Below are 18,140 nucleotides of genomic sequence, written 5' to 3'. Positions count from 1 at the left end.
GGAAACATGGCATGCTTTAGAGCCCGTTTGGATTGGCTTATAAGTTGGCTTATAAGCTGTTTTCAGCTTTTTTGAGTGTTTGGCTGGCAAGCTTAAAGTCATTTTATGCTTAAAATAAGCTCAAAAAAATAATTGGACCCATTTGACTTAGTTTATCTAAAGCAGCTTATAAGCTGAAAACAACTTATAAGCCAAAAAAAATAAATTGGACTACCTCAACTTATTTTTTTCAGCTTATAAGCTGCAAACAGCTTTAAGCTGTAAGCCAATCCAAACGGGCTCTTAGTGATCAATTTCCAACCTTGTTGTCACCAGCAGCATTCTCAACTTTCCAAGGCAAAAACTTTTCCTTTAAATATTTCAAGTACGGAAATGGTCAATGAAGACCATGTGGGATGGCCCACAATTTGTAATAAATAAAAACTACCCATGTTTTACTTCTTCACGTGACATTGCTAAGGAACAAATGCTCTTGTACCCTTCTTTTTAAAAAAACTCTTATGCGCGTGTATATGTATATTGGCTGCCACATGTCGATAACTTACAGGCATTTCTCCAAATAATATTTATCTCCGTTCTAATTAATTTCTTGACTCAATTCACTTAAATATTGATCACTTATGACATACTTCATATACTCATTATCATAATCATGTGGTATAACTCTAGTTCATAGCCTCTTTATACAAACACCAAATATTATTTCCAGTCCTCGTTATCATACTTTTTCCATCTTAAATTATTTCAGGACTTCATCCTTTTACACACCGAGCTCTTGATTTGCATGCTTGAATAAAATCAAATTTTCCGAACTCGGGTAAATTTGCTCATGATGGACGGTTCAATTTCCTAGTCCAAAAATACGGGGTATTATAGCTTGGACCGTATTTCCCTCAAATAAACGTTGAACCTTAATGAAATTTAATTTTCTTCGATTTGTTTATCTTCTAATATTTACAAGCCATCTGTACCATCACTTTAACCACCTATAAGCTTGAGGAATAACCTTGTTTCAGTTGCTAATGTCATTTAACTCGCACGCTTTCCAAAAAACACGGGATGTAACACATTATATGCATGCAAGCCCTTAGCAGAAGAATTGATTATGAAACTGACATAAGCAATTGGAAACCCATCAAAATAAGCCAATCTAGACCCTACTCTCCCATTTATTCTTTGCTGATGATATTGTACTCTTTGGAGAAGCCATAACCCACACTGCTTCATCCGTAATCCACACCTTCAATGATCTAGCACACCACTCAGGTCAGAAAATTAACTTTAAGAAGTCAAAAATCCTATTCTCCAAAAGTGCATCACAGGAATCTGTCATCCAAATCTCTACAATGTGCAACATCAAATAGTCCCAAAACTTTGGCAAATACCTTGGCCTCCCCATCACAAATCACCACCCCAGAGCTACTGACTATCAACCAATCCTAGATAGAATGAACGGAAAAGGTCCAAAAATACCCTTGACCTATTCAAAAAGGCTCATAAATACCCTCCTTTCACCTTTTGGTCTAAAAATACCCTTAAGGTTTGTTTTTGGCTCAAATATACCCCTCAAACTAACAAAGTTAAAGTTAACTCTTTTAAAAAGCCAAATGGCATTTTGTGATTGGACACATATATTATTTAATTTAAAAATTAAAAAATATGAACAAAACTGTTTTTTTTTTTTTTGCATTTCGTGAATTAATCAACGAAATATGTTTTTTTTTGTTTTTTTTGCATTTCGTGAATAAAAAAATGAAATAGGAAATTATAATTTTTTTTTGCATTTCGTGTATTAAAAAATGAAATAGAATAAAAAAATAATTTTGTTCATATAAAAACGAAATTGGAAAATATATTTTGTCCAATTTTCCAATTTTGTTTTTATATGAACGAAAATAATTTTTTTTTATCCTATTTCGTTTTTTAATACACGAAATGAAAAAAAAAATTATAATTTCCTATTTCGTTTTTTTATTCACGAAATGCAAAAAAAAAACATATTTCGTTGATTAATTCACGAAATGTAAAAAAAAAAAAAAAAAAAAAAACAGTTTCGTTCATATTTTTTAATTTTTAATTTTTAAGTTGCCACACAATTTTTTTTTTAAAAAAAATATGTAAATTACGGAATTTTATTATTGGCAATTTTTTTTTTAAATCTGGAATTTTAAATTACTGGCAATTTATTATTGGCATTTTTTTTTTAAATCTGGATTTTTTTTAAATTACGGAATTTTATTATTGACCAATTACAAATTGCCATTTGACTTTTTAAAAGAGTTAATTTTAACTTGTTAGTTTGAGGGGTATATTTGAGCCAAAAACAAACCTTAAGGGTATTTTTAGACCTAAAAGGTGGATGGAAGGGTATTTTTAAACCAAAAGGTGGAAGGAGGGTATTTATAAGCCTTTTTGAATAGGTCATATTTTTGGACCTTTTCCGTAGAATGAATATCAGACTAAAAGGGTGGAAGACCAAAATGTTGAGCATGGCAGGCAGATGCACACTCACATAGGCTATCTTTAATGCCATCCTTGTACATCAAATGCAACTAAACTATCTACCCACCTCCACTCGCAAACATATAGATCGCATCCAAAGAAACTTCATTTGGGGTACCACCCCAGAAAATAAAAAATTTCACCTAGTAAATTGGAGCGCTGTAGCTAGACCCAAAGCTCAGGGAGGACTGGGACTAAGCCAGGCTACTAGGAAAAACATCTCTTTAGTCTCTAGCTTACTCTGGAGAATGCACAACAATAAAGATAGTCTTTGGGTCCAGGTTCTCAAAAAGAAATACAATAGGAACACAACCTTTTGCAAACCTCCTACATCACAGAAACATCATTAACTCAAATCTTTGCAAACACTGCAACTCTCCCGAAACTTGCTACCGCAAATTTTTTTAATGCCCTAAAAATATTTTGGTATGGCAGCACCTCTCCCTAACCCTACCTGACAATGATAACTTCCTAGATTGGCTAAAAACTCATTGCACCTCTGCCACCACCATCAGAACTCATAATCAGGAACTTCCACTTCACACCCTCATCCCCTTTGCACTTTGGCATATCTGGCTAAACCGCAATTCTAATGTTTTCAATAACCTCAATCTCTACACCAACACTTACACCATTGTTACTCACACCCTTGAGTTCTTCCACATTTACTCAGCCCACTCTACCCCAACCACCATCCAGGCTAACCCCCATCAATGGGATAATCCTCCCATTCACTTTTTCAAACTAAACACTGATGGCTCCCATGGTAACATGGAGCACATTGGTGGAGCAGGAGGTCTGATTATAGACTCCTCAGGACACTGGAGAGAAGGTTTTGCAAAGCGACTCATTGCCCAATCAGCACTGCATGCAGAAATGCAAGCACTCTTCATTGCCTGGAACTTGCTTTTACAACGAATCTTTTCCCACTTATAGTGGAAATGGATTCTCAGGTATTCGTAGATCATTTTGCACACAACACAACTATATGTGCTCACACCAATTTATTGCTTGATTGCAGCTTCCTACTAGCAGCAATGAGCAACCCCCCGGTGCAGTACAAGAGCCGTGAAGCAAACAAGGTTGCAGACAAGCTTGCAAAGTTTGGGAGCTCTCTACAAGTCCAAGTGATAGGAGGGGGAGAAACACTATTTTGGAATGCTCCTCATACTTTTATCACTTCTTTATTACAGCAAGACTTATCAAAAAATGCTTTAGGGATAGCACCATTAAGGTCTTCCCCATTTTGTCATGACTCTATGGGATAATCTGCAAAGATTAACCCACTTATGTTTTCCTTTTATGCAATTCCATCCTTTCAGCAAAAAAAAAAAAAAAAAGTGTGAACCATATATGAAAATCAACATATATGAACAGTACATGAAAAATAGTCAAAACCATTAAAATTAACTTACACATGAATTTCCATAATGTTATTCTAGCATGTATCATATGCTTATAACATTATACTAGCATATACAATATGTACAACTACCAAGGACATGACTTTAGATAGAAGGTTGTGCAGGACACAGATTAGGGTAAAAAGTTAGTACGTAGTAGAACGTTGCCTAGCTTATCCTTCCATACTAGTAATCATAGTATTTCTCCTGTAGTTTCTTGTCTGCCGATTCTATTAATTACTATCTGTTGTTTCTCGTACTTCAATTATTGTATTATTTTGTTGTAGTTACTCTTACTTTTCAAAATGCTTTATCATGCTTCCTATAGTATTCTACCATGGTCTCTTCACTTCTGACCGGCTTTGAGATGTTTTTCCTTGAGCCGAGGGTCTATCCGAAACAACCTCTCTAGTAGGGGTAAGTTCTGCGTACACTCTACCCTCCCCATACCCACTTGTAGAATTACACTGGGTTGTTGTTTTTAATCATACCACAAATAGAGCAAGCTGTGCATAGTCAAATAAGCACAATATATCCAATATAATACTCCAATGCCTGCATATATGTTAGTCACCTAATATATACAGTAAATTATGTAACATAATTCAAGTTTGGAAAAACACTATTAAGGTAGTCATAACTTAGCTCGGTTTGAGCTAAACTTAACCTTTCACAGCGTCTTTCCACAATCCACGAAACAATTGAAATCTATGTAAAAGAATAACGGGGTCCAACAAGGCAATTAGAGTCAACTGCATAATTTAAGATTCGATCAACATAATCAAACCTCAAAATAAATTCAAATATGAGTTACTCATAACCGCACGAGTCTAAATCTATTCTTAAATGTTTATTTAAAGTTATATTAGTCACTCAAATCCTTGATTTTGTTTTTGTTGGGTTCATGTCTAAAATCCTCAATTTTCACCATTGGATTCCAAGTTTTAATGGTTTTTCTTCGAGAAAAAAATCAATATATAAATTCATGAATTAGATTTTGTGCAAAAAGAATTAAAGATCTCGTTGTGAGATACTAAGTTATCGACAAGAGGGGGTTGCTCAGACCCTCCACCTTCAATCCGAAGGTTGCGGGTTCGAGTCACCAACGGAGCAAAAGGGGAGTTCCTAGTGGGAGGGGCCAAAAAATATATACGTATATATATAATTTAGGTGTTTGCCTTTATAGTATCCAATTTTTTGCTTTTACTTTCTAGTTTGATTATATATATATATATATATATATATATATATATATATATATATATATATATATATATGAGTGTGTGTGTGCAATTATAATTTTTAGATAAATATTTATTTAGTTGGCTATTTCGGTTGATTTTTTGCTTAAAATGAAAACCAACTAAAATTTTATTGATTTTTAAAATTAAAATAAAACCAAACCAGAAAATGTCGGTTCTCTCTCTCTCTCTCTCTCTGAGTGTGTGTGTGCAATTATAATTTTTAGATAAATATTTATTTAGTTGGCTATTTTGGTTGATTTTTGCTTAAAATGAAAACCAACTCAAATTTTATCGATTTTTAAAATTAGAAAATAAAACCAAACCAAAAAATTTCAGTTTTTCTCTACAATTTGATTCGATAATTCGATTTTCCGTGAACAACCTTGTCCACCTGTGAAGCTAGTTTTATGCGAGGGATAAACTAAGCATCCGTGAACAACCTTGTCCACCTGTGAATCTAGTTTTATATGAGGGATAAACAAAAGAGCATCGGTGAACAACCTTGTCCACCTGTGAAGCTAGTTTTATATGAGGGATAAACAAATAAGCATCCGTGAACAACCTTGTCCACATGTGAAGCTAGTTTTATATGAGGGATAAACAAATAAGCCCCAAAGCATTTCCGGTAGCTAGTTGAGGCAATGCAAACTCAATTCGAAGGTTTCACTGTTGGTGAGGAGTTTGTTAATAGTTTTCTCAATAGATTTTTTTCTGTTTTTCTTTTCCCTTTTTAAGGTAAAAGTTTGACACTTGAATATTTTACAGTCTAGCGAGTATATTTAAGAGGACAATTCTGCTCTCTCAACCTAAAAAGTTACAATTAAGGTGAAAAACAAATAACTTAATCATTGATTAGGCAATAGAAGTTCATATGCAAAACATCTTGCATTCATTAATTTGGTCCAAACACCGCTAATGTGGGGATAAATATTTTCATGAAGCTAATTATTCCTTTGAGTAAAGATTGATCTACTAGCGGACAGGTCAATGAGAGCTTCACTTTATCTCCTTGATTTGGCGTTCAATGGTGGAAAAAGAAATCTTTCCATCGGGTTACAGCAAAATGTTGGTATGGAAGTGCTTCTACTATTTAGGTTAAAAGTTTAAGCAATTATGTGTGAAATCATAGTACATATTTAATTGCCAATTAAATTTACATGATAGTTTAGGTGGATTTGAACAAGAATGGATATTAAGCAATAGCTGACTCAGATTATGAGTAGCAAAACGTATAAATATGCTAAACATATTTTTGAAAATGTTATAATCCAATTTCTTACAAACTTCCATATCTTGTACCCTAATGAATTTCTCGAGTAAAGGAGAACTCAGAACCCTTTGTGACTAAATATATATGAACTTCCACAATTTTCTACATTTCAGAATACAAACGGACTAAACGCAAGGACGTAAATGGTGTCTCCAAACGCCACTCTCTTTGCTTTTTGCTTAGAGGTCTTCCTTTTCCTGCCCTTTCTCTATTCAACCTAACATCTGCTAAGCCCCAAATACAAGTTTCCAGATTGAAGGAGACAAGCCTGAGAACACCATCATATTCAGATGACGATCCACCCTCAGCCACTTCATCACTAACATATTTTACATACATAGGACGGTCCTTGAAACGGTCAAGATCTTGGGGAATACGAATAACCCTTTCAATACCCGGAGACGATACCTGGTAAATGTTTTCATATGCAAAAGATGGAAATACATAGAGTGATATGATTCAGGTACACAAAGCAGCGAAATATCACAAAACAATAACTGAAAGCAAATTGAAGATAGAATTTGATTAAAATACGCAATCAAAGAAGAAATTTAAAACCTTAGATGAACGTCTTAGGCAACAATCAAAACACTAACCCGATCGCCTCCCAAGTAGGGGGAGCTAAAACCTCAGATATAGAACACGAGAAGGATTATCCTAAAAATCACAATCTTTGAAAAGAAGAAATCCAAAGTCGAACTCGAACCAAGAGGTCCAATTCTCTCTCAAAAAAGTTACCTATGATCATCCAAAAGTTCCCTAACTAATGAAAAACTTTTAAGTTTAAATAGGACTTTGAAATGATAAGTCCCAAACAATATCCCTAAAATAAACTTTAGTTCACTTTTAAGCGGAATCATTCGTGCTACAATTCTGGACTTGAACGCAAATATGCATTAGATGTCAAATTTTGACCATTACTCCTACCAATCCCTGTGGGGTCGATACTATACTATACTACGACTTGACTAGTGAAGGCCTTACTTTATAGTTGTGTTCTATAGTCACAAAGGGTTCAGAGTTTTCCTTTACAAAAAAAAGGTCGTGATTGAGGGTAGGATGTCAAGAGAATAACATGAGAATCAAAATGAGTTTGAAAGAGAGTTGAGAATAGAAAGAAAAGTGAAACAAAAGAATGTTGAGGTACAAGAATTAAGAGAATGAAATGAGACCTTAAGTAAGAATATTTTTTGTTTACCTTCATACCTCCGAACTCTTAGTTTTCTATTGTTCTTGACTCTACAATGTAGGTTTTTGAGAAAGCATCCATGGTGACTTTGAGCAACAAATACAAGCGACAGAGATCTCAAGTAACCAAGAAAATGCCAAGTACTGCCAAGTGCTACTTCACATACAGATCAAGGTAGATGGTCCATTGAGGAAGAAACTTGTGGTAAAATGGTTAAACTTAATTCTTTAGATGCTTTAAAGGTCAATTAATGTAAAGAGACTTTAGATAATGATTTTAATAATGCAAATGGTGAATCTAGTGCTTTTGCCTTTTGATGAGATTTGTGCTCGACACTAATTGTGCACTTGTGGATGAGGAATCTCATCCCTTATTATGCATTATGTTGATTGTTCTTTTGTGGGAGTGAAGGTAATAGTAAATCTTTTGCTGCATTCCCTTATAAAGTGTAAGTGTTATAATGGTAAGAGTGAAGCTCATGTGAGATCTTCTTGACCTAAAAGGAAAATTGTGAAATGGCGCAATAGTAGTACATGTGGATTTGAGGTTGATATTAATTTAGGTGACAAATCCCTGACTACTTGTGCTACTGTAAATCACGGAGTTTGTTTTGATGAATCGCTAGTCGAGCTTTAATAATAGGGATAACAATCATACCTATGAGTCTTAACTTGATGATCTTATGTGGAATGATCATGTGTAACAACTAATCCTTATTTTTGGTTAAATCGCTCAAGTTCATGTTTGGGAACTTTGTACAAGTTATATTGATCACTTAGGACTTGTGGGTGATTTTGGTTGGGATTCGAGGGGTTCCAATGGGGTTTGGGTAACAAAAACCAGATCTAAATTGTGCAGTTCAATTATTCTGGTGAGCGAGCACAATCGTGCTGAAGGGGCACAATCACGCAAAAGGAAATTTCCTAGACTTGCGTGATGTGCTATCGCGCTGAAGGCCGGAGCAGGCTAGCGCCATGTCATTGCCAGGCGCGAACACTCATAAGGAACGCAGAGGTCAATGCTAACGTGCAATTTTGGCATGATGGTGCAGTGCAAGTTTTTCCATACTGGGTGTGATGGCTCTACATGACTGTGATAGGTATAAAAGTGCAAAAACCGGAATTCGTGGTTTGTTTTACCATTGTTGAGTTTTGGAAGCTCGGGAGAACTTGGATCTATGAGAGGTTACATCTAGAAACATCGGGTAAGTAATTTTACCGCATTTCTTACTAATTATTGCGATTACCCACTTGGTTAAATTTCATGGAGCATTTTTTTCTTTTGAAATGGGGGTAGGGAAGGGGAAATGGGAGAGGGGATTTGCCCTAGGTTTAAGAGAGCGTCGATTTGATATCGGAGTTGAAATCTAATTGTAGATTTAGACTCGTAGGGTTATGGGTAACCCGAAAACATAATCAACTTTGGATTTGACCCCAGAACTCGGGTTGGAATTTTTGGTTGACTTTAACTTCGACTTAGTCTAATATTGCAATATGGCTTTGGACTCGTTTAATCAGGTAGAGTATTCTAATGAGTAGGTCATGCTCATGTGATCGATTCGAGGCAGAGAAAGGCAAGGTTTAAGAAGGCTAGAGTCGCTTGGCACCGAGGCAAGTCAAGGTTTTGACCTCAACGAGGGAATGTTTTCCAAATTTACTTAATTGTGATATACTACGTATATGGGGATAGCGTATATGAGAGGTGACGAGCGCATAAGCGGATATCGGGGTTACATTTTGGAGTACTGTGTTATGGCATGCATACTTTCCGTGTTTTACTTGTTGCATGACTACTTGAGCAATACTTTTATGCTACTGATAATGTTACAGGCACTGTTTTCTTTTGTTTGTTACATACATTTTTTTTTTTCCATGCATTATTTTAAACACTTACTAAGAGGGGTAAGACGGAGGGGTAGGTCGAGGATCTTCCTAGGATATTATTTTGTTTTTCATGCATTATTTTAAACACTTACTAAGAGGGGTAAGACGGAGGGGGTAGGTCGAGGATCTTCCTAGGGTATTATGCTCACAAAAATTCACTTACCGCTCAGTAAATCCTACTACTAGTGGTGCTGCTTGACTTATATGGTCTTCGTTTGAGGCTGTATGCCAGTTTCTACTGAGGTGAGTCAACCACAGTCTGTTCGTCGTGACAGATGTTTACATTTCTTTACTTTTCAGTTTGGACTATGACCTTTTGGTCTTTGTATTCAGACTCTGGTTAGATGCTCCTTGCTGTGTAGTAGAGGATTTTGGGTTTATTCTGTATTTCTTGCTTTTAAGATTTCCACTATATTGAGAAATTGCTTATGTGGATCTTCATATATGTCGGTCGCAGCTGTCTACGCGAGAGGGAAATGCAAGGGGTGTTAGCGGTCTTTTTTGCCTCGCCGGCTCCCCTCATGGCCGTCGGATTTGGGTCGTGGTGACTTGCCTAGGCAGTAATGCAATTTTATGTTTCTTTGCAAAGATTAATTATTCACTCTCTTAGGTCATAGTAGTAGATAGCTAGAAACTTGATCTTTTGTGATTGATGAATCCTTCTAGATTATATGGAGTGATGCAGAACTAACCTCGAAATGTATGTTATTTGGAATAGATCCAGCCACCTCAGCTTCATCAAGCTTTTCTCTATATCTTGATGAGAAAGCTTCAATATCCATCATACTAGGTGAACCTGACCTGCATACACAATTTTGCACATAAAGCTATAGCCCTATCTAAAGACAAGAAATTGTGAAAACGTAAAATTAGATTGAAACCCCAAAAATGAAAAAGGAAAGAATGAATGGTCCAACTTAAAATAATTAAGTGCAGACATAATAAATGTTTGAATATTTGATGCTTCTTCAAACAGGAATATATAATTTTGGAACTAGCTTGGAAGAGGGAGGACCTACACATGATACAAGACCATTGCAGTTTCTTCAAACAATAACATGACAATTTTTTGGCTACTTATGTCTCAACTTATTCATTTTCTTAACCAGAGGTCTCGGGTTTGAGCCCCTGGGAATGGAAAAAATCCTGTTGGGAATGCTGCCCCCAGAAATGGGCCTTGCAATGCGCGAATCCAGATTTAGTAGGACTCCAATGCGGGTATCGGACACCGGGTGGGCAACCCAAAAAAATTAAATCTGAGAAGTCATAATAATTATTCAGAAACTTTTAGGAAATCATTTTACTAATCCAGAAAGCCCAAGTAAGAGGGACAAAAGGTAGCACAGACAGTACAACGGTATCTGAAGAAAGAGCAAGACAGAAGGATCTTAGCTACTAATGGCACTAGATTTAGCTCCTTAAGAAAGACAGCGCATTTCACTCGAATCAAAAAGCACTTGCAAGTAAAAAGGAAAATTACTTTGACCTGCTTCTTCCTTCAGAAAGAGGTTTTAACCAAAAATAATTCAGGGTTCATGACATAAATTAAACTAATAGTTGTAACGACCAAAATGTCTGTCAGCTTACTTATTTGTAAGTCTCTCTACTCGTACTCGAATGTTGGCATTTTTCAATGTTTTAAAGGCATAAATTCCTAGTTCCCCGTCAAATGATAGAGCAACTTCTTCCACAAGTTCTAATGCTTTCTTGTCCCATGATGTCCCAGCCAGAGATATTCCTCCTCCTCCTGATCCATCCCCAACCTTTGAAACAGGTAAAAGAGGTTCACTATGTGAAATTAACAAGGTTGTTATACTGAAAATTAAATACCATAGAACTTAAAGTTTCTTGTACAACTTACATAAAGCTCAGCTTCTTCCTCAAAATACTCGTCGAAAAACCCATCATCATCATCATCCAGCAGGTCTTCTGTCATTAGAAATTTAGGCATTCCATATTATTGTTATTAAAACAGACTCCTCCATCCCAATTTATGTGATACTTTTCGCTTTTTGAGAGTCAATTTGATTAAACTTTGAAGCTAAATTGTATTAGATTAACTCAATATTTTAAGATTAAAATTTATATAATTGAAAACTACATGAAAAAGTACTATAAGTTACAATTTTTCTCATATCAATCTGGTGAAAAAGTACATCATAAAATGTTGGTCAAAGTTCATAAAGTTTGAATATCGAGAAGCGAAAATTATCACATAAATTGGGACAGAGGGAGTAATACATAATTTGATTGTTTCATCAGGATGAATCCTCATCTTCATTGCATGTGGAGTAGTGTTTAGCAAGATGAGGAAACAACATTGTGACTTCAAATGTTTATTGTATGATTACAACTAGAACCATCTTGAAAAATGGAAAAAGGAAAAAAAAAAAAGTTAGATACGTGATTGTGATCAACCACAAAAATAATTCTCCTCTTCCAAAATGGTTGTCCTAGTTTGTTTCCAAAGAGTCAATCATAGTAATCTTTGACTACGATTTGTTAAATAACATATTTTTTGTCATTTTCAACTAGAAACCTTTTGCAAGTTGCTGTATTTTTCAAATGGTTTTTAAATATCTAATCATTTCCAAAAATGCATTGATCTAACTTCAGATTAACATGTCTTGTCCTTCAATTAATAAAATAGATATACCAATTTAGGATGGAAGGTGTTATTAATAAGAGAAAAGAACTATCTTGTACTCATACTAAAAGTATAGCTTTGTATCCAAGAGACAAAGATGTGATGTCCCTATAAAATCTACAAGCCATATAGGTGACCACAATCCCCAACACATTTTTCATTTCCCATAGGGACTAATGCAAGAACAATGGAAAGGTATTACAAGACAAATCCATTTTCACTGTCATTGAGAAGAGCATATGTTTCCCCACAAAATGGGCTCATCCAGTTATATATTACAAATAAACACCACTTTAAACCTGAGCAGAACTCTGCATATCAACTAACTATTATAAACTACATTGCTACATCATCTTGTATTCATCAACCCTTTCCTCTGTTTTTTCCTTCACATGATAATCTTGCCATTGTCTTATTTATAATAGTCTTTTCATGTAAATTAGAAGTCATTATTTTTTCTTTCCCTTACAAATATAACCCCAAGGAAAATGTAAAGTTTCCATGAAACTAGAACCAATTAAACAGATTACTAAGAAAGCGAGTAAGATGAATGCCAGTGTCTGAAAAAGAAAAGCCACTCTTTTTGTGTAGATTGTAGCATGTTGCTTAATATCTGTTTCATCTCAATGACGATGTCGTTGCCCAAATCAGAAAACAGGCTTCCTTGTTATAATGTCTAGTCTTAGAGTTAGTGTTAGAACATTAGAGTTAGAATGTTAAAAGTGTGATATTTCTAAGCTAAATTTTTTCTATGTTTGTCTTACATACATGAAATAATATTGTATCTGCATTGTGTTTGACACTCGCAAAATTAGTGTCCTATATGGATGAAATTATCAAGCACCTAGACATCTCTTCCTTTCTCTTATTTTCTCACACGGTTTAAAAGGTTAGAGATGGGAAATGATGAATTGATTTTTTGACAAGATACGATAAAAGAAGGTATGTGTTTACTACGAGAATCACTTATTGACAAGCTTTTGACACAACAACCATACGACATTAGCCTAATGTGAGGCAAAGTTTAACTCAAGGTGTGAAAAACAACTTGAATTTACTTATTCTGAATATATAAAAAAGCAAATAGTTTACAGAAAACCTACCAAAAAGTCACCAAAAATTCATGATCTTGCCAGAAAAATTTAGTCACCAGAATGTCACAGCAAAGTGAACCAAAGGATGGCTGGAAAGAACTGGTATTTCAAGAACAATCATCAGAAGAGATGCATACCCATCGCAATAGTTACCAGAAAAGAGGCAGCACAGTATCACAAAACAGTTACTTAAAATAGAAGCAGTACGAAATGAACTATCGTAGGAAAGCAGATTGCTGTTGTTGGAATAATCATTTGAAACAGATATACTATCTCTAGAACATTCACTGCAAAAAGGTGATATGCCACTGCAAGGATCATTCAAAATAAGAGTGGTGTGACCGGAATAGTAATAACTTAAAAATAAAGACAAGTTTTGGTTGGGCAAGCGGCAATGTAAGAGAAAAGAAAAGATGCATTGATGACTTGAGAATTTCTTGAATGCAAAACTATCAAACACAATAAGCATATGATATTTGTTCGACATGGGATAATATTGAATTTAAAGTAACACTTCTAACATTATTTCTTTGAGATAATTCTACCATTCTATTCATTCTATAGAATGTTATCATCTTGGCATTTTATATTTTTTTATAATTATGGTGTCTGAGCCAGCTTGCGCACCTCAACTAATTCCATGGGATACCTATCACCTCCCACCAGCATCAGGTACCAACTAACTCTGTCCACCAAGGCTAGGACAAATGGGAAGAAATCCCCTAGTGTTTTTATCTCTGCTGGGATTTGAACCTGAGACCTCATGGTTCTCAACCACTTCATTGACCACTAGACCACACCCTTGGGTGCCAACATTTATTATGTTGTTTTCATTCTAAATCTTTAGCATGTCTCTATTCATCATTCCAATTTCTTTCCTCGAAAAGTACTGAGTTGTACAGTTAAGCTTCATAGCAATTAGTCCTCAGGCTATGAAGAGGATTACGCCATATTCGATAACAAGTAGATATTGCCATCAATGCGAATATCCTACCTAATAAAGATTATATAATCAGTTCACTTGCCCAATAATGATGGTTACCTCAAACAAGGTTAGAAATTTTGTCAAACTAACAATTACGACATATGCAGTAGAAGGAAATAACTTGTTAAGGATCAAAATGTTTTTGTTAGAACCTTTTCATAACAAGCGATTGGCTCACTACGTAAGGGGGCAGCAGAACCACATATGTAATCAAAAAATTGAAAACCCAAATACTAATGACAGCAGCATCCAAATGCCAAAGCCTTAAGAAAGTATTCAATGACATGATACTGCTTTTAATGTTACCTGCCTATTCTATTGCATGTAATACCAAACAGCATGAACAAAAATGGAAAATACCAAATAAATATACACTATCATGTTGCCTGTATTCTCCACTAGGATGCATCAGAGAATACAGGTGTTTTCATCAGCAAATTCAGTTGATAAATTGTATAACTTTGTCGTAGCAAATAAAGATTTAGGCAATAGATTCTACAACAATATTTTCACTGAATTTAAAGACTTGTATGAAGAATCCTAATATTGTTTATTCATAAGTTCTTAAATGTTAAGCTAATCCCTTATGTGTATCTTTCATAGGTGTAGACAAATAAACAATTACCACATGCATGGAGAAACACCAACAGAAATAAATAAAGTTCATGAGCGAGACTTGCCAAACTGAAAGACCATTGCACTTGTCTGGACTTCTAGTCCTAGAAACAAAATGGACTACTGCATTTCTCATATATCCTAGATTAGTGATTTGTATATCCATTTTGAGGTAACTAGAGCAAAGAAGGAGAATATAAAGTATGTGGTGGGAAAAACAATTACTCCTTAGCCTCTATACAAAACTTTACTACCAAAATTACTAACATGTTTAGTTTGCCGTATAAGGAAAATAAAGCATAAAGTTCTCAGTTACTACTAGTTTACAATGTAAATTTTGATAAACAAAGGAAAAACTAGTGTTATCTTTGTATAACTACATGTGCACTTTGTATCACTAACACGATGTTGGTTTTCTTGTATGAATCTAAGCATAAATAATACTCCACAATGTTGGGTTTACAATATAGAACTCTAAAAGTGATATCTCGATGTATTATTTTATTCCGAATAAAATGTGAAACTAGAATACATGTATTATTAGCACCTGAATAAGAGCACTTGAATTAACAGAAATAACATTAAAGCTAATTTTTGGCGTTTACATAAGAATGGTTGTATTATTATTCACCGTATAACAATTTAAAATTCACCAAGAATTACTGTATTCGTAAAAATCATTAGTAATAACTAGTCGCTGAATCAAAAGACCCTTAACACAATTAGTGGAGCACAAAATTCAAACAAAAAAATCTGCAAGATAGCAATGTTCCCCATTGCCTTTATTTGTCAACTAGTGTGTGCATGAGAGAGCCACTGGAATCGATATTTTATAATCTACAGTAACAAGATGAAGACGAACAAGTTAGAACGAAGGAAAATTGGCTATGAAATCGTAGGTAATAGATAAGAGATAGCACAATGCACAAAGAAAGTAGACTTAAAAGTATATTGCGCTCACCCTCATCATCATCATCGAAAGAAACTAGAGGATTCAGAACAGGATTTGTGTTGTTGGCACATACCCCTCTAGGTAGAGAAGTAGAGGAAAGTGGGTCGGGGTTAAATGGGAATGAGAAGCAATGACAGGAAATCCTACTGCTAGAAATAGGTAGCAAAGTGGAATTTGTGCTCCACCACATCCTGGGACCGCAACCTCTCACTAAATTCATTCTTCTTTTGGACAAGAACAGATGGCTGTGCGAATGGATATAAAGACCGTAATTCACGACGTCCTTCTAACAATCTTATCTTTCCAACTCCTCCCCTCTAATTTATCCCCTTTTCTTTTTAGTGAGTTCAAATAACAATGGGTGAAAAAAGAAGTTCAAATAACAATGTGTTATACAACATAATTAATAATAATAATAATAAGAGATAAGCCAAAGAAGTTGGGGAAAAAGAGAATCTATTGCTCTTCAGATTGGTGCACAATTAAATTAATTTAGATTGATGCGCAATTAAATTGATTTAGCCTTCTATTTAGAGAAGAAAAGAAGTTGCTTCGAGAATTTTCAGAAAGTTGTTGCCATTGTTACAATTCACTTTTACAATTTCGTAAAAAAGTCAATTCATTTTTAACCTTATCTGACTCCCTTTTTATGCTTCTATTGAGCCGAGGGTCTCTCGGAAACAGTCATCCTACCTTGATAGGAGTAAGGTCTGCGTACATTCTACCCTCCCCAGATCCCACGATGTGGGATTTCACTGGGTTGTTGTTGTTGTTGTAAAAAAGCTAATTCATAACTTGGCTTTTTGTTGATTCATTAATAGAGTCGCCACCTAATTAATTTTGAGAAATTAGGAAACCATTTCTTGAAGGTTATTTCCGAAAACCTTTTAAAAAGTACCAAAGAACGGCTAGGGTTCTACTGATCCCCAAGGAAGGTGTTAGGCACCTCGAAAGGGATTCGCACAATGCGGTTAACCTATAGGTTTAAAACTTTGTCGTTAAAAGTATTTGCTTAAAATGATTTAAGAAGGGAATGCATGTATAAAGTTTCGAAAGAGTTTTAGTAAAGTGTTGCGTCTACTTGTATATCCTTGGCTCATTTTTAAAAGAAGTGTTGAAAGAGTTATAAAGCACTTTGATTCATGAGTAAAAATTGATTGATTTTGGCTAAACTAACTCAAATGGGATTTAGCACTTTTATTACTTTTCTAGGCCAAAACACACTTAAAGTTTCCTTTAAATAGAGTTCCACTTAAGCTTGGCTCATAATAATACAAATTCAATTCTATTTAAATTAGTTCAAAATGATTTTGGTATATCTTAACTATAATATTAAGGGAGACATGTACATTCTAAATTTGCTCTAGTTATAAAACACTCTCTACTCTCTCATGCAAAACCCGAAAAAGTGAGCAAACCCTATATAATGGTAGTGACTGGCCTGGACAATGCCTCCTCCTCACATTTTCCTCCATTACCTCAATCCCCAAACACAAAAACCAGCACAAATCCTACTTTACATGAACAAAAAACCCTGGTTACGTTTGCAGATCCTGTAAACCCTAAATTGATGAATAAAGACATGCAAACATCCAAAGTTGATATAGAACCTATTCCCATTAAACCTGTAGAGATGATAGATAGAAAGGCAGTGGTAAGGTGGACAGAAGCGGAAGTTTCATGTATGAACTCAATTGAAGAACTCAACTATGCTGTGGTTGTGAAGTTTTCTCATGGTTGGCCTGATTTGGAAGAGCTTTGTGTCATTATTCCTAAGCAATGTGGGATTAAGGGAGATTGTAGAATAGGTCTATTTCGACATAGACATATTCTGATGTGATTTGATTTGCTTGAAGATTTTATTACAATGACATCGAAGGGTGTTCATTATATTAATTCAAAGGATGGATATTACTATCCTATGAGACCATTGATTTATGATCTTGATGAAGAGACAACAATGGCTATGGCATGGATTTCCTTTCCTCATTTGCTACCTACTTTTTTTGTCAAGGAATCCTTGTTCTCATTGGCTTCAGCAGTTGGCAAGCCATTGCAATAGAATTGGCTACAATCAACAAAACCAGGCCTAGTTGTGCTAGGGTTAAGGTGTTAGTTGATCTGGTAGTTGATCTTCCTAATTCTATTAGGATGGAAATTGTTGATGAAAAGTCTAGTGAAGTAAGAATTGTTGATGTGAATATTCAATATGATGCTCTTCCAAAATATGGTAAGAAGTGTAAACTACAAGGCCATAATGAAGAGGTTTGTAGAACTCTTCATCCAGAATTGAGGAGGAAAAGTGAAGAGTTGGTGATAAAGAAGAAAACAAAGAATCAGATCAAAGAGAAGGAAA

The 18,140-nt window shown here is 34.9% G+C and overlaps 1 protein-coding gene across 2 annotated transcripts; it reads right to left on the bottom strand.

The window, feature by feature from the left end:
* Positions 1 to 6,321: 6,321 nt before the first annotated feature.
* Positions 6,322 to 16,149, bottom strand: LOC132635395 (uncharacterized). 2 transcript variants are annotated; one of them, XM_060351767.1, is made up of 5 exons: positions 15,794 to 16,149; positions 11,353 to 11,420; positions 11,079 to 11,254; positions 10,184 to 10,292; positions 6,322 to 6,827 (listed from the first exon to the last, which is right to left on the bottom strand). In XM_060351767.1, the coding sequence occupies exons 1-5, from the start codon at positions 16,002 to 16,004 to the stop codon at positions 6,522 to 6,524; spliced, it is 870 nt and encodes a 289-aa protein (XP_060207750.1). In that variant the 5' UTR covers positions 16,005 to 16,149; the 3' UTR covers positions 6,322 to 6,521. The 2 variants fall into 2 exon arrangements, with proteins under 2 accessions (XP_060207750.1, XP_060207751.1); XM_060351768.1 differs by having other exon boundaries at positions 11,079 to 11,279; positions 15,794 to 15,956.
* Between the last annotated feature and the right edge of the window lie 1,991 nt (positions 16,150 to 18,140).

The sequence above is a fragment of the Lycium barbarum genome, chromosome 4 (assembly GCF_019175385.1).
Source record: "Lycium barbarum isolate Lr01 chromosome 4, ASM1917538v2, whole genome shotgun sequence".
In the NCBI taxonomy this organism is placed as follows: Eukaryota; Viridiplantae; Streptophyta; class Magnoliopsida; order Solanales; family Solanaceae; genus Lycium; species Lycium barbarum.
This window is presented reverse-complemented; position numbering and strand designations above follow the sequence as displayed.

Bases quoted from the DNA above. Each gene is read 5' to 3' on its own strand.
- LOC132635395 (XM_060351767.1), bottom strand. From the start codon at position 16,004: ATGAATTTAGTGAGAGGTTGCGGTCCCAGGATGTGGTGGAGCACAAAT. The intron at 11,255-11,352 runs GTAAGTTGTACA...CCTGTTTCAAAG, and splicing joins AGGAAGAAGCTGAGCTTTAT to GTTGGGGATGGATCAGGAGG. The intron at 10,293-11,078 runs GTAAGCTGACAG...TTGTGTATGCAG, and splicing joins GTAGAGAGACTTACAAATAA to GTCAGGTTCACCTAGTATGA.